Below are 27,625 nucleotides of genomic sequence, written 5' to 3' on the forward strand. Positions count from 1 at the left end.
GTGGGGCGGGGGCTCGCGATAGCCAGAAAGCCCTGGCAACCCTTTGCGCTGAGGTGAGGGCAGCACCCTGACAGACATCTAAATATTACTTGTGCTTTTCATGTTTTTGGTACACATTCAATTTCATTTACAGAGATAAATTATTTTTAAAGTTTCCCATCTGTTTCCTTAGTGTGGGCAGATCACAGAAAACTGGACCCTCTGTCTTGTTTCATCCCTCAATCTGTGACACATTTAGAATTCCAGCAATGTTTTCCTAAGGAAGCTTTCTCTATTCTCTATTGATAGTCTGAGACATTAAATGATATAATTCACTAAATGCAGGACACATAGTTGAACAGTAACTATTTGGTGCAAATACCAATATGTTAATAACCAAATTAAAATGCACCAAGAACCTACTGGATTATTCAAATCCAACACCTTACCTTGAGCATAAGTTTTGACATCACTTTAAGTTTCTCTGCTGTATAATATTGACGGTGAAGAAGTGGATGATTGGCCATTTTTCTTAGCTGCATCATGACATTGCCCATTTCTGAATTCTTTTCTAAGGTTAGAAAACAAATGATATATATGCATATATCCAGTGGATATTTTCTATCAATATACCCACAACAATAGAATAGCTCAGTATTTCTGCTCCATATATGATAAAAGTAACAGAGGAAGATGTAAACACCAACGCACCATGACTGTCAATTGATTTCTTTAAGAAGCTGAACAGATCTTGGTATAGCTTTTCCTGTTTCTCAGACATTTCACACTGTTCAACAATATCTTTTTTGGGAGGCAGCTGTTTGAGGACCTGGTGGGAGAAAACAACATTCTGAATTATTTGGCTACCAAGCGTTTGAACTTAGACTTAGAACCAGAACATACTGAGCTGGAGGCTGTTCCAGTTCAAAGAAACCTGTGTCCAGTGATTAGGGTTTGCTGATCAGAAGGTTGGCGGTTCGAATCCCCACAATGGGGTGAGCTCCCATTGCTCGGTCCCTGCTCCTGCCAACCTAGCAGTTTGAAAGCACAAAGTGCAAGTAGATAAATAGGTACCGCTCTGGCGGGAAGGTAAACAGCGTTTTCGTGTGCTTCTCTGGTTCGCCAGAGGCGGCTTAGTCATGCTGGCCACATGACCCAGAAGCTGTACACCGGCTCCCTCGACCAATAAAGCGAGATGAGCGCCGCAACTGCAGAGTCGTCCGTGACTGGACCTAATGGTCAGGGGTCCCTTTACCTTTAAAGCAACCAGTATAGGCTAAAAATAACAAAAACAAACAAACAAACATACCTCATCTTTTACTCTTCTCAGGATGAATGGTTTTATTATCTGCTTGGCATGTGCAATTCTCTCTTTTTCATATATACTGTGTTCCTCTGTTGCTTTCTAGAGGAAAAACATATGCTGAATTGCACACAGTGGATGCAATCAAGTTATGCTGAGAAAGAGTTTTACCATTTAATAAAAAGGAATGTTCTGAATGTGAATGTTTTGTAGTGAATGGTTGTGATTTCTAAAGCATTTACTATAGCTCCACTAGCCCAAAACAGGGGTATTATGGGGTGGTATGCATGAAGACTACATAATGACTTTTCAGGTGGTCTGCAAGGATAAGTTATAAAGACAGTGCTCATTATGAAAAATTTACATGATTCCGAGCCATAATTTTTTTTTCAAGTCTACTTACTGCTTTAGAAGAGAACATCCTCCGAATTTCACTAGTGCTACTACTGAACATCCGTGGCATGACAAAATTCAAGAGCGACATAAGTTCTAAAAGATTGTTTTGCACTGGCGTCCCTGTTAACAGCAAACGGTTTTTTGCCTATGTTTATAAATAAATGAAAGCCATTAGCAGATATAAAATGAGATCATCTATTCAAAATGACATTTCAACGGGAGAATGATTTTACTGTTGAGCAATCAAATAGTCTCAAACTAACTGCAGTTTATCATTATCCTTATAAACCCAGGATAGGTGTGCCTGGAGTTACAGCTTAATTTTGTAAAGCAAAAATCAGGATGCAACTCATGCACATTTTAAAACAATTTCACTGTCACAACAAAACTTGAAAACCTAAGGTAACATTTACAAGTACCAAGAGTAGTAAAGGGAATCAAAATCTTACATTAATTGTCATCAGGTGTTGATAGCGAACAGAACCCATGTTTTTTAACATGTGACCTTCATCAAAGATTGCATAATTAATTTTCATCTTTCGAAAAAGGCTGCGGTCTTCTGGACTGCTAATTGCACAGTTATACCTATCAAGAGAATGAACTATGAGCATATATCCCTATATATTTTATCTCTCTCTCTCTCTCTCTCTCTCTCACACACACACACACACCCCTCATTCAGGTGTTCTACTTCTGTGTAAAACCAACACATGAGGAGAAGGGAAGCAAAGACTAGTGTGTCAAATCTGCCCCCACTGCCCTCCACGAATGGGGGGACGACTTCTTCAGCAGGGGACCTTTCCTACTTGTGTATGTCTCCCACAATATGGTAGGCTTCTAAGTAGTGCAGGCTCCTTGCTTCAGAAACTATTCTTCCAACTCATGGTGGGTGGATGGTAACAGAGCTAGCATGATTGTTCTCATCCCTCCCCCAATGCATGTTGATTTAACACAGAAGGGAAAAACAGAACTACAAATACAATATATTCTGACATTCACAAAGGCCAGGAGACACTGCTGTGATAATAGTGATAATATAGGGTTGCGTTTTTTTCACCATAAGGCCCTCCACTGAATACTCAATCTAGAGGCAACAGCAACTTAACCCTGTGTTAGATCTGAGGAAACGTGAGCAGAAGGAAAGTAACTGCTGGTACTATTCAGCAAACATTTGGGCAAGTGAGTTTGTACAGTGCTACAGCACTTCTTGTGCTTTCAAGAATATCCTTGGTTTTAGTTTCACTTCTCATGCAATGCTGTAGCACAAAACGTAGAACAGTATTTCCATGACATGAACAGAGCTCATTTCCTGCACATAGAAGGATACATCTGGAGCCAAACCCCCAAGTGGAAAATTGTATATTGAGTCCCAGGACTGTTTTATAGTAACACTCAATAGTCTGCACACGACTTTGAAATTAGGATCAAATGAGGGAAGTCTAAACCCAGCAATTAATTATTTTATATGAAATTTCAACTATTACAGACAACACCTCTGCGTACGCTTACGATATACAATGTGGTTAAAAAGACTGATGTTGCCAAAATACCGTCTTCCTGATTTCCCCCAATGCCAAATCCTATAATGATTTTTTACTCAGTCCCAGAAAATACTCAACATTATGAGCAATGTTCTCCAATTGTGTATGGAGAAATATATTTTATATAGCACATACTCCTGGAGGAAAATATGATCTCTGCATGCTCTGTACATAGCCAAGTAACACACAATGCAGGCCCCTCTGGGACCCCTGTGAGTGGGGAAGGGTTGGAGCACAGAGTGCCATGAGAACAGAGGTCTTTTCACTGTAACGATTTCCCCCAATGTAACCTTTTCTTTTTCCCAAAGGAGCGAACAATAAACATTTTGTTATACAGGCACCAACCCACTTGCACACAATCAGCACCCACCCACCCCGTTTTCGGTGCTGCAAAGGGGTGGAACAGGGTAGACTTACATGTGTCCTGCTGATGTGTGTGGTGGCCAGGAGCACAACCCCTGCGCAAGTGGAAAGCTGCCTGTACACAAGAAGGGTAAGGGGTGCCTGTGGGGATACCACTGGAGTAAAAAAACAACATGTTCCATGTGATCCTAGGCAATGAGAATCAAGCTTACTACCATCTGTATAGCCCCAGCCTGGTTTCTGGATAGGTATATCTGGGACTGACTTAGATTTAAATTGAACAGCATGTGGGATAATTTGAAAGACATTAGGAAACAGCAAGTGGCTAAATTTCACGCAGTCCTTGTACTTACGTTGTCACAATGACATTGAAATCTGCAACTTTATGATGGATATCCATTCTGAGATGCCTCCTGTCTTCTTGCGAGCCTAGACAGAAATAGACTTTGTTTTTCCCCAATTCTAGAGAATCGCTTTATAAATCCTCAAACTTCTCTGCAATTCACAATGTTGTTTAGAGAGTTTTGACACCCACATGTAAAAAGTCGTAGTGTCTGCATTTTAGCTACAAATGTTTTATTCTAAAACAATATAATTTCTTACCGTAATAAAATAAAACTTGGAGTTCAGGACACCACAGGTTCACTTCTCTTATCCAGTTATCTGTTTTTTTTAAAAAAAAATGAATTAAATAATTACAGAAGTATGCTATGTGTGCATAGATTAATGTTAATCCCAGTTTTGTTTTTACTAAACTACAAGTCAAGAATACTGTGTGGATTAGAATCGTTGTTGTGCAGCCAAAAGAGTGGACTTCATTGAAGAACACCTCAGTTCAAAACCCCACTAGGCTCTGAAACTCATCCAGTGTTGATATCTCTCACCCCAATGTATCTAATTGAGAGTTTAGTTGGGGAAGCATTATTGTGTGCTTCCTTGAGCTATCTTGAAGAAAAAGTAGGATATGCACATAGATATAGTAATGCAATATGTAGTAAACATGTTTGCTGACTATTGTATTTTAATATCTTGTTGGAAGCTGCCCAGAGTGGCTGGGGAAACCCAGCCAGATGGACGGGGTATAATAAATTATTATTATTATTATTATTATTATTATTTGAAGTAACCTGCTATTGATGTTTGATCCCACAAAGCCTGTTTATAATTGGAGCCTTAAAAAAAGAAAATAAATTCCTTACTTACCTATTGTTGACGCAGGCACTACAATCAAATGTGGACCTACATCACCCACTTCATAAAGATATGCCAGAAATGCAATTGCTTGAATGGTTTTTCCTAAACCCTGTGTAAAAGTTGAGATAATTTAAAATAAAATACTATTGCTTTTACAGTACTGATAAAGTTAAACAATGAAATGTTAGCCCATAATATTTCTCAAGCTAGTTTTGGGTTTTAAAACTGGAAAATGGAGGTTTGTATTCAAAAATATTATGTTGTTAAACCCTACTCTTTAAGAACCGCGTAACCAGGTTTGGCTGACAGAGGCATGTCAAAACCTCTGGTCTCCGCATTATCCATCACATAGGAGCCAGCAAGTAAAGTTAAAAGTTAAGTGGTTTGAGTACACAAGCAGGTACAATTAGCATATACCCCTTGACCTTAGAATAATAGAACTGTAGAGCTGGAAGAACCCACGAGGGTCATCTAGTCCAACCCCCAGCAACCAACCTCAGCCCTTCACAGGCCTTCCTCTTAGGAATGGAATATCACTAGCCAATGAGGCAAAGGTTGCCCAGTATTCTCCTGGGATCTAACTTGAGGAGTCCTATGGAGACCCCTGCTCCTCCTGGTGAAGCACAAGGTACCATTTGAGTCGCTTCCCCAACGTCTATCTCTGCCACTCAAGGTTCTCTGGCTCAGACCTGGGACCATACTTCATAGAATCACAGAACTGTAGAGCTGCAAGGTACCCCAAGGGTCATCTAGTCCAGCCTCCTGCAATGCAGGAATCTCAGCTAAAGCACCCATGACTTCAAGCTCAAGGGAAGTAGTTGATCATTGGAGGAAGGCTCAAGGAGGGAGGGGAATGGACATAGTCTGTAACCCCTGGCAAGTCTCAGAAACGTTAAAATCCCTCACTCCCTTCTTGCTAGTAGCAAATAACAGTATTACCACCCAGTGAACATCCCCCTGCCCAAGAGACAATGAAAATTTAAAAATCATTTTGGGGCAGCACAGAATTTCTTTCCTCACTTTGCTTCTATGATTGCTACTGTCAACACATCCTGATTAATTTGTAATGGCTCAGCTATTAAAACTATTGGGAAACTGTGTAACAGGCCACAAGCTAGTCTCTCCTACTAAACACTTTGCTACTGAGTAGCAGAAGCAAACCTTACCATTTCCTATTCTATTAAATCACAGTCTTCCTAGTTAGCTAAGGCCAGCCTCAGATAATTTGCTAACACTGGCCATGCAGTTATAAATGTAATCACTAACTGAAGTGATAATAATGATGTCAACTTACCATTTCGTCAGCTAATATGCCATTTAGCGAATGCTTGTGCAAAAGTGCTAACCAATTTAAACCAATCTTCTGATAAGGCTTAAGCTCCATGCTGATAATAAAGAAGAAAATGCAGCATTAACACTCATGGAAACTCAAAACTAATGACCTGACATTTACCAGAAATGTAGTAAAGTGGTTAAGAAAGTGAGTGATGGAGTAGGGAAGTCCCTGGCTTGATCACAGTGCTAAGCAAGTGTCTCAACCTCATTCCTCCATCTGAAATGTGTGAGATACTATGGACTTATGTTGCAGGGGTGTTAAGGATTACAACCAGATAATGCAAGAGGTACAGTTGAAAGAATAGTATTAAGTATCTACTTCTAAAAAATAGAATGATTTGGCAAAAAGCTTTAAGACCTGCTATGCCAACAATTTACAGTAAGTATATTTAAATAAAGTTTGGACTATGTCAGTTCACCATCATGAAATAGTTACTGTGTTTTATATGAATACAGAATTTAGAGTATTAAAATAGATGCACATACAGGTCCTTAAAAGGTAAAGGTAAAGGACCCCTGACAGTTAAGTTCAGTCGCAGACGACTCTGGGGTTGAAGCACTCATCTTGCTTTACAGGCCGAGGGAGCCGGCATTTGTCTGCAGAGTTTTTGCGGGTCATGTGGCCAGCATGGCTAAGCAGCTTCTGGTGCAACAGAACACTGAAACAAGAGCAGCGCACGGAAACGCTGTTTATCTTCCCACCGGAGTGGTACCTAGTTATCTACTTGCACTTTTTGCCGTGTTTTCGAACTGCTAGGTTGGCAGGAGCTGGGACCGAGCAATGGGAGCTCACCCTGTGGCAGGGATTCGAACCACTGACCTTCTAATTGGCGAGCCCAAGAGGTTCAGTGGTTTAGACCATAGTGCCACCCATGTCCCAACAGGTCCTTATACATATGTAAACGTTTCCAGTTTCCCAGATCCACTTCCAATTTTCTACAGCTGTTGCCTGCGGTATTATAAAAATGTAGTGCTTTCACTACAAAACAATCAGTTTTTAAAAAGTTGTTTACATGGGGCTTGGTTTTCATAATACACGGGTCTCTGTAAGCTGACATAAAAACATTAGCACACTACAACCATAGTGTCTGAAGGCAAGGGAGAAAGTAGCACTAAATCTTGAGTCACCAATGTGGCAGCTGGGGGAGGCGGGTCCCATTACTCTCCCAGACAGTCTCCTTGTTACCCACAAAGACCTGCTGCCCTTTCTAATTTTATTAATACTTTTTTAAAAAATAAGGTATTTGGGGCTTTTATGTTATTTGGGTGGCTTGCCTTTTTTGTGTCTGTCTTTCATTTGGGATGTGAATGTGTGTTCTGCCCGTTAGGGATGGGGTTCTAAGCATCGCTAGTTTTCTTCCTCTGTGAAATAGCTATTTTGTGGTGCTCATGACAGTTTTGATTGCCAAAAGGCTGGGGACCTCTGGACTAGCTATTCCAAAACATGCAATTTTCGCAAGGAGAGAGAATGAGAGTAGTGGTTTTGCTTCATATGGATAGGGCACCATGGATGCTGGCAATTTTTCAAAACCAGTCTCCTCATCTAGACTTCGAGGATTTGGAACCCAAGCTTCTAGCAACTATTACATATACCTTTCTTTTATGGTACTTATGTAACATTCACTAAAGAGCAATCCTACCAACCTTGGATTCAGAATGGAAGGTTGATCGATGTTCCATCCGCTTCCACTATCTCCAGTGATCCTTGTCACTTGTTTGGTCAGTTTATTTGAGATCTCTTCACATTTGTTCATTAGCTGTAACACGACAGCTCTCTCTCTTAGTAATATTTTGCAGTTCCATATAATATCTTCTGACAACCCATTGGTCTTGCACATTTTTGTGAACTATGAGAGATCATTGGGGGGGGGGAAGTGTGTGGAAAGGCATTACTTCAACATAAAGACAGCAAAATCAATCTGAGCCTGAAAAAACCCAAATGTTATTTGGTGCCCCAGATTACTCAATTATTCATCCAAAATACCATGATATTCATTAATTAAAATTGCAATGGTAGGCATACATCTAAAAGCTTCTGAAGATTTACTTATGGGTAAACACATTTTTATTACTTTGATATTTTCCCCCCAGCAACCCTCCCTACATAGAAAGAGTTCCTTCTGAGTAGGCAAAGGCAATGTGAAGATGGAAAACTCAGCTGCCAGCTTAAAAATGCTTGAGATTGAGACAAAGGAAAAACAGGTAACGTTGAGGTCAGAAGGGTGGTGGTTGGGTGATTGTCAGATCGCCTTTGCCTTCATAAAAAACCCCAAACTGGAATAGCACGTTATCTCCATTTTCTTGCCCACACAAAATATGAATACTCAGAGTAGAACCACTTAAATTAGGGGACCTCGTAACTTAATTTCAATGGGTATACTCCAAGTAAAACTTAGTTGTACACCGCTCATTGTGTATACAATCAGAAATTTGTTTATGCATTTTTAGGGTGAACTATCTCACATCAAGAAGCACAAAAATATGGGGTTGCATTGATCCAGGCTTTCCATATCAGAGTTCCACTCACAGGCCACTTCTGTCAGAGGAAGGACTAGGAGTCCTTCTCTTTCTCTATTTCTGCAGCTCATTAAAAAGCTGTTCCAAGACAGTGTAGCTGTTGGGGGGCTGCAAGAGAAAAAGTTGCCTCCTCCCCCTCTTTCTCTTGCAGGTGCATCCATTGTTTCGGAGTTATCTTCTGTTCATGGAATGCCATACAGTGGTACTTCGGGTTAAGAACTTAATTCGTTCTGGAGGTCTGTCCTTAACCTGAAACTGTTCTTAACCTGAGGTACCACTTTAGCTAATGGGGCCTCCTGCTGCTACCGCTGTACGAATTCTGTTCTCATCCTGAAGTAAAGTTCTTCACCTGACGTACTATTTCTGGGTTAGCGGAGTCTGTAACCTGAAGCGTCTGTAACCTGAAGCATCTATAACCCGAGGTACCACTGTATCTGACTCCAACCCATTCAATTTTTCAACAGCAATATAATTTTTAGTGATCACATTTAGAACATTGTAAGAAAACTGAAAATCCATGTTTCAACAGCAGAGGGCAACACAGAGCTAAAGATAAGCTGGACTACATTGAAATTGCTGTACTATGCTTTTTTTTAAAAAAAAGTGTGTATGCTTTTATTTATTGTGCCTGGCTGAACTCCAAATGAGAGATGAAGGTTCTTTATCCACAAAAAACCTTTCAAAACAATCTCTCAATTACAAGAAACAGAATTAATGTGCTACTGAAAGTATAACGGGTTATGATTTTTGCACCTACTCATATATTTTGAAATATAGCATTAGATACTTTAAACAAATCAGCTTCTGTTCTTTCTAGCGTATCTTGATTTCAGTGAGGCTTTTGACAAAATCCCTCTTTTGTGGAGAAGCTGGTAAAATGTGGGCTGGGTGAGGTAACTGTTAGGTGGATTTGTAGCTGGTTGACTGACTGAACCCAGAGTTCACTTATGGTTCCTCATGATTCTGGAAAAAAGTGACAAGTGGGGTACTGCAGGGTTCTGTTCTTCTTCAACGTCTATATAAATGATTTGGCTGAAGGAACTGAGGGGATGCTCATTTAATTTGCAGCCGATACCAAACTGGGAAGGGTAGCTAATGCAACAGAAGACAGAATAAGGATTCAAGATTACTTTAACAGATTGGAGGACTGGGCCCAAACTATCAGAATGAATTTCAATAGGGAAAATGAATGGTTCTACACTTAGGCAGGAAGAACCAGCTGCACAAATATAATATGGGGAACTGGGTTTGCCAGTAGTGCATGTGAAAATGATCTAAGGGTCTTAGTAGACCACAAACTTGATACGAGTCAACAGTATGATGCAGAAGCAACACAAAGTTAACGCAAAGTTAACTATTCTAGGCTGCATCTAAGAAGTCTAGTCTTTGAATCAAGCCTTCCAAGTATTTGTAGATGGCCTCTACTGATCAGCTGAAGGCTGTGCCACCAGTTTGCAATGTGGGTTGTTGCGGCATAAGACAGACATGAGTAGTTATGGCCTTCATGTTCCTGCATCTCCCTTGCATGAGGGAGGCCCTTTCAGTGTCAAGATAATCAACATGGACAATACTTGTCACAGATCTGGCTACAGTTCTAAGACTGCCTCTAGCAGCAGAGAACCACCTTCCATACTTGTTTAAACAGGGAAGTGATTTAACTTCCCTGTTAAATGAATGAAAAACAAGCTAATATTTCCTAATCCCAAAGCTATAATAGCCTTTTGTCGGGCTCACTATTGCAAACGAGTACAATACAGCATCTTAATCTCATGCATAATGTGTAAAATGAAAAGGTATTTTTGTTTTATTTTGCTTTGCTAGGATTGCTTCACAACCATGGCTTGCTTATAAAGCCCATTCAAAGCATTCTGAAAAACCACCATGAGCTAAAAAGGAACTCCTCTAATGTTTCCTTTGTACTAAAAAAGCATGACATAGTCTACACTTGTGGCAGAATGAGGTGGTAGAACACCCAAATCCTTGAATGACCAACTCTCTCTGCATTAGCCTACAGCAGGCTGCCTCAAACTCGGCCCTCCAGATGTTTTTGGCCTACAACTGCCATGATCCCTAGCTAGAAGGACCAGTCGGAATTGTAGTCTCAAAACATCTGGAGGGCTGAGTTTGAGGAAGCCTGCCTACAGGTACTCTTCATGGGGGGCCCTTCTCATTGCTCCACCATTAGGACAAATACATTTTCTATGTTGGCACCCTGACAGTGGAATATCCTCCTGCAGATGCATAATGGCACTGACATTTCTGTTCTTTTGGCACATTGGTTTGCCCAGGCGCTTTTTTTGGGGGGGGGGAGGTTGCGTCCAAAGAAGTTGCTTCATTTGTACTTCTTCTCTCTCCCTCACTTCCCCTCACATTTGTTGTGTTGTTTTCTTCAACCACCACAAGCAGATTTGCAAGGGAAGGTATGGGGACATGTGGGGGAAAACCCCTGTACTAGGAGAATGGCTTTGTTATATAAACCCCAGTATTTTGGTGTTTTTGGAAGCTGTGTTGAATTTGCTTTACTTGTACAGTTGTTTTACTGTACAGTGGTACCTCGGGTTAAGAAATTAATTCATTCTGGAGGTCCATTCTTAACCTGAAACTGTTCTTAACCTGAAGCACCACTTTAGCTAATGGGGCCTCCCGCTGCCGCCTGATTTCTGTTCTCATCCTGAAGCAAAGTTCTTAACCTGAGGTACTATTTCTGGGTTAGCGGAGTCTGTAACCTGAAGCATCTGTAACCTGATGTACCACTATACTGTAACCAACCCCAGCATGCATGATGAAGGGTGGCTAAAAGTTTTCTTATAAAAATAAATGAGATAGATTGAGCCAGATGGGAGAAGAATATTAAAAGAGTGATACATATCAAGAACTCCAAGCAAGCAAGCAAGCAAGCATACAGTACAGCAGTCTTAAATTTCTGACTAATCTATTTGCCACTAATTTCCATTAGAAAGGAACACCTCGTTTGAAAAGTGCATTTCTGTACATTTAGGGTAGCTTGATTTGGCTGTTGTGGTGAAGTCTTTTTGAAAGTAAGTTTAAACATCAACAGAATACTTTGGAATTTAAACAACACTGAACTACCAGGAGTAGAAAAGTGTGTTTGTTAGTTCGTTTGTTTGTTTAAAAAACCCCACAAAGTTATTTTAAACAGGAGATTAAAAATTCTATTAATTATTCTAAATGCCTAAAGCTCAGGTTGGCATAAAGATAAAACTTATAATCTTTAAATAATGCACCTCAAGTGAAACCATCTGCTATAAAAACCACCCATTTTGTTTCATGTCAGATTGTTAACATCTGTTTCCAAGTTACAACAAGAAGAACCTTCAGCTGTTTTCCAACTTGAGCCTCATGAACAATATGATCAGCAGTTTATGCAAAAGCTGCTCAAGTTTGTCCATTTGATAAGTACAACTGCAATCTGGATACCGTTCAGCATTTTAAAGTCCCACTACCAAAGGACCAAGAAAACCTCTGCAGGGACCTATGGGGCAGTACTGGACAAGATGATCCAACTTGGTTTAGGTCTGTTTCATATGTCTATAGTTAAGTGCAGAGGTTGTCTGCAGCAGTCTTATTAGAGTAATGTTATAAACAAAAACAAAAAAAGGCAGCTGGTCCCTGGCGGGTCCCCCTGCCAGCTTAGCCTTCTGAGGTCTGGGCAAATGTACCTGGCTGCCTCCACCCACCCACCCCCTGCACAGATCTGTTGCCCTGTCTGAATGCCACTGGTTCTTTCAAGGTTTCTCTCTTATTATTATTCAACTGAAGATGTAAGATAATTCAGCTTGGGGACCTTCTGCATGCAATGCATCTACTGCCAAGCTGCAGCGCCGCACCCCCCAACCTATAGCTAGCTTGAGCTCAGTACTTCCCAAAGCTTGTGTATGTCTCTGAAGTCTTTGAATCAAGCCCTCAATTTATCCAAGTTCTATTCTTTCCAATGAGATCTGCAAACTAAGGTCTCTGTATACACATTTCATTTTAACCTGTGATTGCCGGATTGTTACGGAGAACTGGCTCTTGCATGAATATTGTCTAACAGAAAAGGTTTCACATTTACCATCAGGTGTTGGGGGGGGGGAGTTACAATATAGACACTAGTTTCACAGACTTCATGCTTTCTCCCCCTCCCCCCCGAAGAGTAAAATAAGCTACACATAATTATAAATAGTTCAGATGAGGTCCCCACTACTCTGTAATAAGCACTAATACCCTTTCACAAATTTTAGACACGTCTTCCTTATACAAGAGTATAAGCAGGCAAAATGACCGCACACAAAGGTGTTCTTCCTCAGGAGAGAACCCCTTCTGTTGGAGGAAAAATTTGGATACAACCCAACATATTTACCGTATTTTTTCGTGGTATAAGACACCCTCATGTATAAGACACTCCCTATTTTTGGGGGACTCCAAATTCAGAAAACACCCCCTCAGTACTACCCGTGTATAAGACGAGCCCCAATTTGATTTTACACACAGATTAAAGAAGCCTCATCTAAATTTATAGTTTCTACAAATTAAGGTATTTCAAACTATAAAGGAAGCATGCAAAATTAAAAACATGGACTTAAAATGGAAACTCTAAAATAAATTAAAGAACTTCTAACATGTGCCTTTTGGATGCAGACTAAAACTGTTTGAACAAAAAAAAAAAATATCCCAGTAGCACCTTAGAGACCAACTAAGTTTGTTCTTGGTATGAGTTTTCGTGTGCATGCACACTTCTTCAGATACACTGAGACAGAAGTCACCAAACCCTGTTTGGTTACCTTCAGCAAAATAAAGCTAGAATTAAACATGTTTCAAGACAGCATTACTACTTAGTAGCAAAAACATTGTGCCTGCTGCACAGTCGGCCTTAAGCACATTTAAAAATCTACTCCTTCAAACTTTCAAGATCTCCAATTTGCTGCATTTTATTAAACCTGTGGGCATGTAGTAACAGCAACTATGCAGCTCTCCGGGTGCTGACAAAGAGCTCTTATGAAGGGATTGTTTAGTCCAAACAGGCCCACACAGCTTAATTGTATGGAACTATTTCAGAGGATGGCAGCCCTTTAGCAATTACTTTTGCAAAGAATCTGTCTCGGCGAAGCTCGACATGTTTCAGAACAGACAGATGTTCTGTTCAAAGTCAAAGGCTTCAGGCAAAACGGTCTCCAAAGCAGCATTTCAGTAAAGCTGCACTTCTGTGAATTTGCGTACACTCTTTAAATATAAAAGTTTGAAAACTTGACCAAGTCATCTTAGGAACTAATGATGAATGCACCATTATTTTAAAAGACCACTATTATATATGCTGCGCGCAGCATATATAATAGTGGTCTTTTAAAATAATGGTGCATTTCATCATTAGTTCCTAAGATGACTTGGTCAAGTTTTCAAACTTTTTATATTTTAAAGAGTGTACGCAAATTCACAGAAGTGCAGCTTTACTGAAATGCTGCTTTGGAGACCGTTTTGCCTGAAGCCTTTGACTTTGAACAGAACATCTGTCTGTTCTGAAACATGTCGAGCTTCGCCGAGACAGATTCTTTGCAAAAGTAATTGCTAAAGGGCTGCCATCCTCTGAAATAGTTCCATACAATTAAGCTGTGTGGGCCTGTTTGTATTAAACAATCCCTTTCATAAGAGCTCTTTGTCAGCACCCGGAGAGCTGCATAGTTGCTGTTACTACATGCCCACAGGTTTAATAAAATGCAGCAAATTGGAGATCTTGAAAGTTTGAAGGAGTAGATTTTTAAATGTGCTTAAGGCCGACTGTGCAGCAGGCCAAATGTTTTTGCTACAAGTAGTAATGCTGTCTTGAAACATGTTTAATTCTAGCTTATTTTGCTGAAGGTAACCAAACAGGGTTTGGTGACTTCTGTCTCAGTGTATCTGAAGAAGTGTGCATGCACACGAAAAACTCATACCAAGAACAAACTTAGTTGGTCTCTAAGGTGCTACTGGGAATATTTTTTTTTTCAAACAGTTTTAGTCTGCATCCAAAAGGCACATGTTAGAAGTCTTTAATTTTATTTTAGAGTTTCCATTTTAAGTCCATGTTTTAAATTTTGCATGCTTCCTTTATAGTTTGAATACCTTAATTTGTAGAAACTATAAATTTAGATGAGGCTTCTTTAATCTGTGTGTAAAATCAAATTGGGCTCGTCTTATACACGGGTAGTACTGAGGGGGTGTTTTCTGAATTTGGAGTCCCCAAAAATAGGGAGTGTCTTATACATGAGGGTCTTATACACGAAAAATACGGTAAATATGTTGGGTTGTATCCAAATTTTTTCCTCAACAGAAGGGGTTCTCTCCTGAGGAAGAACACCTTTGTGTGCAGGTCATTTTGCCTGCTTATACTCTTGTATAAGGAAGACGTGTCTAAAATTTGTGAAAGGGTATTAGTGCTTATTACAGAGTAGTGGGGACCTCATCTGAACTATTTATAATTATGTGTAGCTTATTTTACTCTTCGGGGGGGGGGGGAGAAAGCATGAAGTCTGTGAAACTAGTGTCTATATTGTAACTCCCCCCCCCAACACCTGATGGTAAATGTGAAACCTTTCTGTTAGACAATATTCATGCAAGAGCCAGTTCTCCGTAACAATCCGGCAATCACAGGTTAAAATGAAATGTGTATACAGAGACCTTAGTTTTGCGATCTCATTGGAAAGAATAGAACTTGGATAAATTGAGGGCTTGATTCAAAGACTTCAGAGACATACACAAGCTTTGGGAAGTACTGAGCTCAAGCTAGCTATAGGTTGGGGGGTGCGGCGCTGCAGCTTGGCAGTAGATGCATTGCATGCAGAAGGTCCCCAAGCTGAATTATCTACATCTTCAGTTGAAAATAATAAGAGAGAAACCTTGAAGAACCAGTGGCATTCAGACAGGGCAACAGATCTGTGCAGGGGGTGGGTGGGTGGAGGCAGCCAGGTACATTTGCCCCAGACCTCAGAAGGCTAAGCTGGCAGGGGGACCCGCCAGGACCAGCTGCCTTTTTTTGTTTTTGTTTATACATTACTCTAATAAGACTGCTGCAGACAACCTCTGCACTTAACTATAGACATATGAAACAGACCTAAACCAAGTTGGATCATCTTGTCCAGTACTGCCCCATAGGTCCCTGCAGAGGTTTTCTTGGTCCTTTGGTAGTGGGACTTTAAAATGCTGAACGGTATCCAGATTGCAGTTGTACTTATCAAATGGACAAACTTGAGCAGCTTTTGCATAAACTGCTGATCATATTGTTCATGAGGCTCAAGTTGGAAAACAGCTGAAGGTTCTTCTTGTTGTAACTGGAAACAGATGTTAACAATCTGACATGAAACAAAATGGGTGGTTTTTATAGCAGATGGTTTCACTTGAGGGCATTATTTAAAGATTATAAGTTTTCTTTATGCCAACCTGAGCTTTAGGCATTTAGAATAATTAATAGAATTTTTAATCTCCTGTTTAAAATAACTTTGTGGGGTTTTTTAAACAAACAAACGAACTAACAAACACACTTTTCTACTCCTGGTAGTTCAGTGTTGTTTAAATTCCAAAGTATTCTGTTGATGTTTAAACTTACTTTCAAAAAGACTTCACCACAACAGCCAAATCAAGCTACCCTAAATGTACAGAAATGCACTTTTCAAACGAGGTGTTCCTTTCTAATGGAAATTAGTGGCAAATAGATTAGTCAGAAATTTAAGACTGCTGTACTGTATGCTTGCTTGCTTGCTTGCTTGGAGTTCTTGATATGTATCACTCTTTAATATTCTCTCCCATCTGGCTCAATCTATCTCATTTATTTTATAAGAAAACTTTTAGCCACCCTTCATCATGCATGCTGGGGTTGGTTACAGTATAGTGGTACATCAGGTTACAGATGCTTCAGGTTACAGACTCCGCTAACCCAGAAATAGTACCTCAGGTTAAGAACTTTGCTTCAGGATGAGAACAGAAATCAGGCGGCAGCGGGAGGCCCCATTAGCTAAAGTGGTGCTTCAGGTTAAGAACAGTTTCAGGTTAAGAATGGACCTCCAGAATGAATTAATTTCTTAACCCGAGGTACCACTGTACAGTAAAACACTGTACAAGTAAAGCAAATTCAACACAGCTTCCAAAAACACCAAAATACTGGGGTTTATATAACAAAGCCATTCTCCTAGTACAGGGGTTTTCCCCCACATGTCCCCATACCTTCCCTTGCAAATCTGCTTGTGGTGGTTGAAGAAAACAACACAACAAATGTGAGGGGAAGTGAGGGAGAGAGAAGAAGTACAATGAAGCAACTTCTTTGGACGCAACCTCCCCCCCCCAAAAAAAGCGCCTGGGCAAACCAATGTGCCAAAAGAACAGAATGTCAGTGCCATTATGCATCTGCAGGAGGATATTCCACTGTCAGGGTGCCAACATAGAAAATGTATTTGTCCTAATGGTGGAGCAAGAGAAGGGCCCCCCATGAAGAGTACCTGTAGGCAGGCTTCCTCAAACTCAGCCCTCCAGATGTTTTGAGACTACAATTCCGACTGGTCCTTCTAGCTAGGGATCATGGCAGTTGTAGGCCAAAAACATCTGGAGGGCCGAGTTTGAGGCAGCCTGCTGTAGGCTAATGCAGAGAGAGTTGGTCATTCAAGGATTTGGGTGTTCTACCACCTCATTCTGCCACAAGTGTAGACTATGTCATGCTTTTTTAGTACAAAGGAAACATTAGAGGAGTTCCTTTTTAGCTCATGGTGGTTTTTCAGAATGCTTTGAATGGGCTTTATAAGCAAGCCATGGTTGTGAAGCAATCCTAGCAAAGCAAAATAAAACAAAAACCTTTTCATTTTACACATTATGCATGAGATTAAGATGCTGTATTGTACTCGTTTGCAATAGTGAGCCCGACAAAAGGCTATTATAGCTTTGGGATTAGGAAAATATTAGCTTGTTTTTCATTCATTTAACAGGGAAGTTAATCACTTCCCTGTTTAAACAAGTATGGAAGGTGGTTCTCTGCTGCTAGAGGCAGTCTTAGAACTGTAGCCAGATCTGTGACAAGTATTGTCCATGTTGATTATCTTGACACTGAAAGGGCCTCCCTCATGCAAGGGAGATGCAGGAACATGAAGGCCATAACTACTCATGTCTGTCTTATGCCGCAACAACCCACATTGCAAACTGGTGGCACAGCCTTCAGCTGATCAGTAGAGGCCATCTACAAATACTTGGAAGGCTTGATTCAAAGACTAGACTTCTTAGATGCAGCCTAGAATAGTTAACTTTGCGTTAACTTTGTGTTGCTTCTGCATCATACTGTTGACTCGTATCAAGTTTGTGGTCTACTAAGACCCTTAGATCATTTTCACATGCACTACTGGCAAACCCAGTTCCCCATATTATATTTGTGCAGCTGGTTCTTCCTGCCTAAGTGTAGAACCATTCATTTTCCCTATTGAAATTCATTCTGATAGTTTGGGCCCAGTCCTCCAATCTGTTAAAGTAATCTTGAATCCTTATTCTGTCTTCTGTTGCATTAGCTACCCTTCCCAGTTTGGTATCGGCTGCAAATTAAATGAGCATCCCCTCAGTTCCTTCAGCCAAATCATTTATTAGACGTTGAAGAAGAACAGAACCCTGCAGTACCCCACTTGTCACTTTTTTCCAGAATCATGAGGAACCATAAGTGAACTCTGGTTCAGTCAGTCAACCAGCTACAAATCCACCTAACAGTTACCTCACCAGCCCACATTTTACCAGCTTCTCCACAAAAGAGGGATTTTGTCAAAAGCCTCACTGAAATCAAGATACGCTAGAAAGAACAGAAGCTGATTTGTTTAAAGTATCTAATGCTATATTTCAAATATATGAGTAGGTGCAAAAATCATAACCCGTTATACTTTCAGTAGCACATTAATTCTGTTTCTTGTAATTGAGAGATTGTTTTGAAAGGTTTTTTGTGGATAAAGAACCTTCATCTCTCATTTGGAGTTCAGCCAGGCACAATAAATAAAAGCATACAACTTTTTTTTTAAAAAAAAGCATAGTACAGCAATTTCAATGTAGTCCAGCTTATCTTTAGCTCTGTGTTGCCCTCTGCTGTTGAAACATGGATTTTCAGTTTTCTTACAATGTTCTAAATGTGATCACTAAAAATTATATTGCTGTTGAAAAATTGAATGGGTTGGAGTCAGATACAGTGGTACCTCGGTTATAGATGCTTCAGGTTACAGACGCTTCAGGTTACAGACTCCGCTAACCCAGAAATAGTACGTCAGGTGAAGAACTTTACTTCAGTGAGAACAGAATTCGTACAGCGGTAGCAGCAGGAGGCCCCATTAGCTAAAGTGGTACCTCAGGTTAAGAACAGTTTCAGGTTAAGGACAGACCTCCAGAACGAATTAAGTTCTTAACCCGAAGTACCACTGTATGGCATTCCATGAACAGAAGATAACTCCGAAACAATGGATGCACCTGCAAGAGAAAGAGGGGGAGGAGGCAACTTTTCTCTTGCAGCCCCCCAACAGCTACACTGTCTTGGAACAGCTTTTTAATGAGCTGCAGAAATAGAGAAAGAGAAGGACTCCTAGTCCTTCCTCTGACAGAAGTGGCCTGTGAGTGGAACTCTGATATGGAAAGCCTGGATCAATGCAACCCCATATTTTTGTGCTTCTTGATGTGAGATAGTTCACCCTAAAAATGCATAAACAAATTTCTGATTGTATACACAATGAGCGGTGTACAACTAAGTTTTACTTGGAGTATACCCATTGAAATTAAGTTACGAGGTCCCCTAATTTAAGTGGTTCTACTCTGAGTATTCATATTTGTGTGGGCAAGAAAATGGAGATAACGTGCTATTCCAGTTTGGGGTTTTTTATGAAGGCAAAGGCGATCTGACAATCACCCAACCACCACCCTTCTGACCTCAACGTTACCTGTTTTTCCTTTGTCTCAATCTCAAGCATTTTTAAGCTGGCAGCTGAGTTTTCCATCTTCACATTGCCTTTGCCTACTCAGAAGGAACTCTTTCTATGTAGGGAGGGTTGCTGGGGGGAAAATATCAAAGTAATAAAAATGTGTTTACCCATAAGTAAATCTTCAGAAGCTTTTAGATGTATGCCTACCATTGCAATTTTAATTAATGAATATCATGGTATTTTGGATGAATAATTGAGTAATCTGGGGCACCAAATAACATTTGGGTTTTTTCAGGCTCAGATTGATTTGCTGTCTTTATGTTGAAGTAATGCCTTTCCACACACTTCCCCCCCCCAATGATCTCTCATAGTTCACAAAATGTGCAAGACCAATGGGTTGTCAGAAGATATTATATGGAACTGCAAAATATTACTAAGAGAGAGAGCTGTCGTGTTACAGCTAATGAACAAATGTGAAGAGATCTCAAATAACTGACCAAACAAGTGACAAGGATCACTGGAGATAGTGGAAGCGGATGGAACATCGATCAACCTTCCATTCTGAACCCAAGGTTGGTAGGATTGCTCTTTAGTGAATGTTACATAAGTACCATAAAAGAAAGGTATATGTAATAGTTGCTAGAAGCTTGGGTTCCAAATCCTCGAAGTCTAGATGAGGAGACTGGTTTTGAAAAATTGCCAGCATCCATGGTGCCCTATCCATATGAAGCAAAACCACTACTCTCATTCTCTCTCCTTGCGAAAATTGCATGTTTTGGAATAGCTAGTCCAGAGGTCCCCAGCCTTTTGGCAATCAAAACTGTCATGAGCACCACAAAATAGCTATTTCACAGAGGAAGAAAACTAGCGATGCTTAGAACCCCATCCCTAACGGGCAGAACACATTCACATCCCAAATGAAAGACAGACACAAAAAAGGCAAGCCACCCAATAACATAAAGCCCCAAATACCTTATTTTTTAAAAAAGTATTAATAAAATTAGAAAGGGCAGCAGGTCTTTGTGGGTAACAAGGAGACTGTCTGGGAGAGTAATGGGACCCGCCTCCCCCAGCTGCCACATTGGTGACTCAAGATTTAGTGCTACTTTCTCCCTTGCCTTCAGACACTATGGTTGTAGTGTGCTAATGTTTTTATGTCAGCTTACAGAGACCCGTGTATTATGAAAACCAAGCCCCATGTAAACAACTTTTTAAAAACTGATTGTTTTGTAGTGAAAGCACTACATTTTTATAATACCGCAGGCAACAGCTGTAGAAAATTGGAAGTGGATCTGGAAACTGGAAACGTTTACATATGTATAAGGACCTGTTGGGACATGGGTGGCACTATGGTCTAAACCACTGAACCTCTTGGGCTCGCCAATTAGAAGGTCATGGTTCGAATCCCTGCCACAGGGTGAGCTCCCATTGCTCGGTCCCAGCTCCTGCCAACCTAGCAGTTCGAAAACACGGCAAAAAGTGCAAGTAGATAACTAGGTACCACTCCGGTGGGAAGATAAACAGCGTTTCCGTGCGCTGCTCTTGTTTCAGTGTTCTGTTGCACCACAAGCTGCTTAGCCATGCTGGCCACATGACCCGCAAAAACTCTGCAGACAAATGCCGGCTCCCTCGGCCTGTAAAGCAAGATGAGCTTCAACCCCAGAGTCGTCTGCGACTGAACTTAACTGTCAGGGTCCTTTACCTTTACCTTTTAAGGACCTGTATGTGCATCTATTTTAATACTCTAAATTCTGTATTCATATAAACACAGTAACTATTTCATGATGGTGAACTGACATAGTCCAAACTTTATTTAAATATACTTACTGTAAATTGTTGGCATAGCAGGTCTTAAAGCTTTTTGCCAAATCATTCTATTTTTTAGAAGTAGATACTTAATACTATTCTTTCAACTGTACCTCTTGCATTATCTGGTTGTAATCCTTAACACCCCTGCAACATAAGTCCATAGTATCTCACACATTTCAGATGGAGGAATGAGGTTGAGACACTTGCTTAGCACTGTGATCAAGCCAGGGACTTCCCTACTCCATCACTCACTTTCTTAACCACTTTACTACATTTCTGGTAAATGTCAGGTCATTAGTTTTGAGTTTCCATGAGTGTTAATGCTGCATTTTCTTCTTTATTATCAGCATGGAGCTTAAGCCTTATCAGAAGATTGGTTTAAATTGGTTAGCACTTTTGCACAAGCATTCGCTAAATGGCATATTAGCTGACGAAATGGTAAGTTGACATCATTATTATCACTTCAGTTAGTGATTACATTTATAACTGCATGGCCAGTGTTAGCAAATTATCTGAGGCTGGCCTTAGCTAACTAGGAAGACTGTGATTTAATAGAATAGGAAATGGTAAGGTTTGCTTCTGCTACTCAGTAGCAAAGTGTTTAGTAGGAGAGACTAGCTTGTGGCCTGTTACACAGTTTCCCAATAGTTTTAATAGCTGAGCCATTACAAATTAATCAGGATGTGTTGACAGTAGCAATCATAGAAGCAAAGTGAGGAAAGAAATTCTGTGCTGCCCCAAATGATTTTTAAATTTTCATTGTCTCTTGGGCAGGGGGATGTTCACTGGGTGGTAATACTGTTATTTGCTACTAGCAAGAAGGGAGTGAGGGATTTTAACGTTTCTGAGACTTGCCAGGGTTACAGACTATGTCCATTCCCCTCCCTCCTTGAGCCTTCCTCCATGATCAACTACTTCCCTTGAGCTTGAAGTCATGGGTGCTTTAGCTGAGATTCCTGCATTGCAGGAGGCTGGACTAGATGACCCTTGGGGTACCTTGCAGCTCTACAGTTCTGTGATTCTATGAAGTATGGTCCCAGGTCTGAGCCAGAGAACCTTGAGTGGCAGAGATAGACGTTGGGGAAGCGACTCAAATGGTACCTTGTGCTTCACCAGGAGAGCAGGGGTCTCCATAGGACTCCTCAAGTTAGATCCCAGGAGAATACTGGGCAACCTTTGCCTCATTGGCTAGTGATATTCCATTCCTAAGAGGAAGGCCTGTGAAGGGCTGAGGTTGGTTGCTGGGGGTTGGACTAGATGACCCTCGTGGGTTCTTCCAGCTCTACAGTTCTATTATTCTAAGGTCAAGGGGTATATGCTAATTGTACCTGCTTGTGTACTCAAACCACTTAACTTTTAACTTTACTTGCTGGCTCCTATGTGATGGATAATGCGGAGACCAGAGGTTTTGACATGCCTCTGTCAGCCAAACCTGGTTACGCGGTTCTTAAAGAGTAGGGTTTAACAACATAATATTTTTGAATACAAACCTCCATTTTCCAGTTTTAAAACCCAAAACTAGCTTGAGAAATATTATGGGCTAACATTTCATTGTTTAACTTTATCAGTACTGTAAAAGCAATAGTATTTTATTTTAAATTATCTCAACTTTTACACAGGGTTTAGGAAAAACCATTCAAGCAATTGCATTTCTGGCATATCTTTATGAAGTGGGTGATGTAGGTCCACATTTGATTGTAGTGCCTGCGTCAACAATAGGTAAGTAAGGAATTTATTTTCTTTTTTTAAGGCTCCAATTATAAAGGCTTTGTGGGATCAAACATCAATAGCAGGTTACTTCAAATAATAATAATAATATAAAATAATTTATTACCCCGTCCATCTGGCTGGGTTTCCCCAGCCACTCTGGGCAGCTTCCAACAAGATATTAAAATACAATAGTCAGCAAACATGTTTACTACATATTGCATTACTATATCTATGTGCATATCCTACTTTTTCTTCAAGATAGCTCAAGGAAGCACACAATAATGCTTCCCCAACTAAACTCTCAATTAGATACATTGGGTGAGAGATATCAACACTGGATGAGTTTCAGAGCCTAGTGGGTTTTGAACTGAGGTGTTCTTCAATGAAGTCCACTCTTTTGGCTGCACACAACGATTCTAATCCACACAGTATTCTTGACTTGTAGTTTAGTAAAAACAAAACTGGGATTAACATTAATCTATGCACACATAGCATACTTCTGTAATTATTTAATTCATTTTTTTAAAAAAAACAGATACTGGATAAGAGAAGTGAACCTGTGGTGTCCTGAACTCCAAGTTTTATTTTATTACGGTAAGAAATTATATTGTTTTAGAATAAAACATTTGTAGCTAAAATGCAGACACTACGACTTTTTACATGTGGGTGTCAAAACTCTCTAAACAACATTGTGAATTGCAGAGAAGTTTGAGGATTTATAAAGCGATTCTCTAGAATTGGGGAAAAACAAAGTCTATTTCTGTCTAGGCTCGCAAGAAGACAGGAGGCATCTCAGAATGGATATCCATCATAAAGTTGCAGATTTCAATGTCATTGTGACAACGTAAGTACAAGGACTGCGTGAAATTTAGCCACTTGCTGTTTCCTAATGTCTTTCAAATTATCCCACATGCTGTTCAATTTAAATCTAAGTCAGTCCCAGATATACCTATCCAGAAACCAGGCTGGGGCTATACAGATGGTAGTAAGCTTGATTCTCATTGCCTAGGATCACATGGAACATGTTGTTTTTTTACTCCAGTGGTATCCCCACAGGCACCCCTTACCCTTCTTGTGTACAGGCAGCTTTCCACTTGCGCAGGGGTTGTGCTCCTGGCCACCACACACATCAGCAGGACACATGTAAGTCTACCCTGTTCCACCCCTTTGCAGCACCGAAAACGGGTGGGTGGGTGCTGATTGTGTGCAAGTGGGTTGGTGCCTGTATAACAAAATGTTTATTGTTCGCTCCTTTGGGAAAAAGAAAAGGTTACATTGGGGGAAATCGTTACAGTGAAAAGACCTCTGTTCTCATGGCACTCTGTGCTCCAACCCTTCCCCACTCACAGGGGTCCCAGAGGGGCCTGCATTGTGTGTTACTTGGCTATGTACAGAGCATGCAGAGATCATATTTTCCTCCAGGAGTATGTGCTATATAAAATATATTTCTCCATACACAATTGGAGAACATTGCTCATAATGTTGAGTATTTTCTGGGACTGAGTAAAAAATCATTATAGGATTTGGCATTGGGGGAAATCAGGAAGACGGTATTTTGGCAACATCAGTCTTTTTAACCACATTGTATATCGTAAGCGTACGCAGAGGTGTTGTCTGTAATAGTTGAAATTTCATATAAAATAATTAATTGCTGGGTTTAGACTTCCCTCATTTGATCCTAATTTCAAAGTCGTGTGCAAACTATTGAGTGTTACTATAAAACAGTCCTGGGACTCAATATACAATTTTCCACTTGGGGGTTTGGCTCCAGATGTATCCTTCTATGTGCAGGAAATGAGCTCTGTTCATGTCATGGAAATACTGTTCTACGTTTTGTGCTACAGCATTGCATGAGAAGTGAAACTAAAACCAAGGATATTCTTGAAAGCACAAGAAGTGCTGTAGCACTGTACAAACTCACTTGCCCAAATGTTTGCTGAATAGTACCAGCAGTTACTTTCCTTCTGCTCACGTTTCCTCAGATCTAACACAGGGTTAAGTTGCTGTTGCCTCTAGATTGAGTATTCAGTGGAGGGCCTTATGGTGAAAAAAACGCAACCCTATATTATCACTATTATCACAGCAGTGTCTCCTGGCCTTTGTGAATGTCAGAATATATTGTATTTGTAGTTCTGTTTTTCCCTTCTGTGTTAAATCAACATGCATTGGGGGAGGGATGAGAACAATCATGCTAGCTCTGTTACCATCCACCCACCATGAGTTGGAAGAATAGTTTCTGAAGCAAGGAGCCTGCACTACTTAGAAGCCTACCATATTGTGGGAGACATACACAAGTAGGAAAGGTCCCCTGCTGAAGAAGTCGTCCCCCCATTCGTGGAGGGCAGTGGGGCAGATTTGACACACTAGTCTTTGCTTCCCTTCTCCTCATGTGTTGGTTTTACACAGAAGTAGAACACCTGAATGAGGGGTGTGTGTGTGTGTGAGAGAGAGAGAGAGAGAGAGAGAGATAAATATATAGGGATATATGCTCATAGTTCATTCTCTTGATAGGTATAACTGTGCAATTAGCAGTCCAGAAGACCGCAGCCTTTTTCGAAAGATGAAAATTAATTATGCAATCTTTGATGAAGGTCACATGTTAAAAAACATGGGTTCTGTTCGCTATCAACACCTGATGACAATTAATGTAAGATTTTGATTCCCTTTACTACTCTTGGTACTTGTAAATGTTACCTTAGGTTTTCAAGTTTTGTTGTGACAGTGAAATTGTTTTAAAATGTGCATGAGTTGCATCCTGATTTTTGCTTTACAAAATTAAGCTGTAACTCCAGGCACACCTATCCTGGGTTTATAAGGATAATGATAAACTGCAGTTAGTTTGAGACTATTTGATTGCTCAACAGTAAAATCATTCTCCCGTTGAAATGTCATTTTGAATAGATGATCTCATTTTATATCTGCTAATGGCTTTCATTTATTTATAAACATAGGCAAAAAACCGTTTGCTGTTAACAGGGACGCCAGTGCAAAACAATCTTTTAGAACTTATGTCGCTCTTGAATTTTGTCATGCCACGGATGTTCAGTAGTAGCACTAGTGAAATTCGGAGGATGTTCTCTTCTAAAGCAGTAAGTAGACTTGAAAAAAAAATTATGGCTCGGAATCATGTAAATTTTTCATAATGAGCACTGTCTTTATAACTTATCCTTGCAGACCACCTGAAAAGTCATTATGTAGTCTTCATGCATACCACCCCATAATACCCCTGTTTTGGGCTAGTGGAGCTATAGTAAATGCTTTAGAAATCACAACCATTCACTACAAAACATTCACATTCAGAACATTCCTTTTTATTAAATGGTAAAATCTTTCTCAGCATAACTTGATTGCATCCACTGTGTGCAATTCAGCATATGTTTTCCTCTAGAAAGCACAGAGGAACACAGTATATATGAAAAAGAGAGAATTGCACATGCCAAGCAGATAATAAACCATTCATCCTGAGAAGAGTAAAAGATGAGGTATGTTTGTTTGTTTGTTTTTGTTATTTTTAGCCTATACTGGTTGCTTTAAAGGTAAAGGGACCCCTGACCATTAGGTCCAGTCACGGACGACTCTGCAGTTGCGGCGCTCATCTCGCTTTATTGGTCGAGGGAGCCGGTGTACAGCTTCTGGGTCATGTGGCCAGCATGACTAAGCCGCCTCTGGCGAACCAGAGAAGCACACGAAAACGCTGTTTACCTTCCCGCCAGAGCGGTACCTATTTATCTACTTGCACTTTGTGCTTTCAAACTGCTAGGTTGGCAGGAGCAGGGACCGAGCAATGGGAGCTCACCCCATTGTGGGGATTCGAACCGCCAACCTTCTGATCAGCAACCCTAATCACTGGACACAGGTTTCTTTGAACTGGAACAGCCTCCAGCTCAGTATGTTCTGGTTCTAAGTCTAAGTTCAAACGCTTGGTAGCCAAATAATTCAGAATGTTGTTTTCTCCCACCAGGTCCTCAAACAGCTGCCTCCCAAAAAGATATTGTTGAACAGTGTGAAATGTCTGAGAAACAGGAAAAGCTATACCAAGATCTGTTCAGCTTCTTAAAGAAATCAATTGACAGTCATGGTGCGTTGGTGTTTACATCTTCCTCTGTTACTTTTATCATATATGGAGCAGAAATACTGAGCTATTCTATTGTTGTGGGTATATTGATAGAAATATCCACTGGATATATGCATATATATCATTTGTTTTCTAACCTTAGAAAAGAATTCAGAAATGGGCAATGTCATGATGCAGCTAAGAAAAATGGCCAATCATCCACTTCTTCACCGTCAATATTATACAGCAGAGAAACTTAAAGTGATGTCAAAACTTATGCTCAAGGTAAGGTGTTGGATTTGAATAATCCAGTAGGTTCTTGGTGCATTTTAATTTGGTTATTAACATATTGGTATTTGCACCAAATAGTTACTGTTCAACTATGTGTCCTGCATTTAGTGAATTATATCATTTAATGTCTCAGACTATCAATAGAGAATAGAGAAAGCTTCCTTAGGAAAACATTGCTGGAATTCTAAATGTGTCACAGATTGAGGGATGAAACAAGACAGAGGGTCCAGTTTTCTGTGAT

The 27,625-nt window shown here is 40.3% G+C and overlaps 1 protein-coding gene across 1 annotated transcript in view; it reads right to left on the reverse strand.

The window, feature by feature from the left end:
- The window catches only part of SMARCAD1 (SWI/SNF-related, matrix-associated actin-dependent regulator of chromatin, subfamily a, containing DEAD/H box 1), a 76,334-nt gene that overhangs the window by 5,652 nt on the left and 43,057 nt on the right, over nucleotides 1-27,625 (reverse strand). The window contains 9 exon segments of the mRNA XM_033160552.1: nucleotides 429-550; nucleotides 691-808; nucleotides 1,289-1,384; nucleotides 1,686-1,823; nucleotides 2,128-2,263; nucleotides 3,936-4,011; nucleotides 4,186-4,245; nucleotides 4,786-4,885; nucleotides 6,071-6,161. Coding sequence (XP_033016443.1) covers nucleotides 429-550; nucleotides 691-808; nucleotides 1,289-1,384; nucleotides 1,686-1,823; nucleotides 2,128-2,263; nucleotides 3,936-4,011; nucleotides 4,186-4,245; nucleotides 4,786-4,885; nucleotides 6,071-6,161 — 937 coding nt within the window.

The sequence above is a fragment of the Lacerta agilis genome, chromosome 9 (assembly GCF_009819535.1).
Source record: "Lacerta agilis isolate rLacAgi1 chromosome 9, rLacAgi1.pri, whole genome shotgun sequence".
NCBI lineage: Eukaryota > Metazoa > Chordata > Lepidosauria > Squamata > Lacertidae > Lacerta > Lacerta agilis.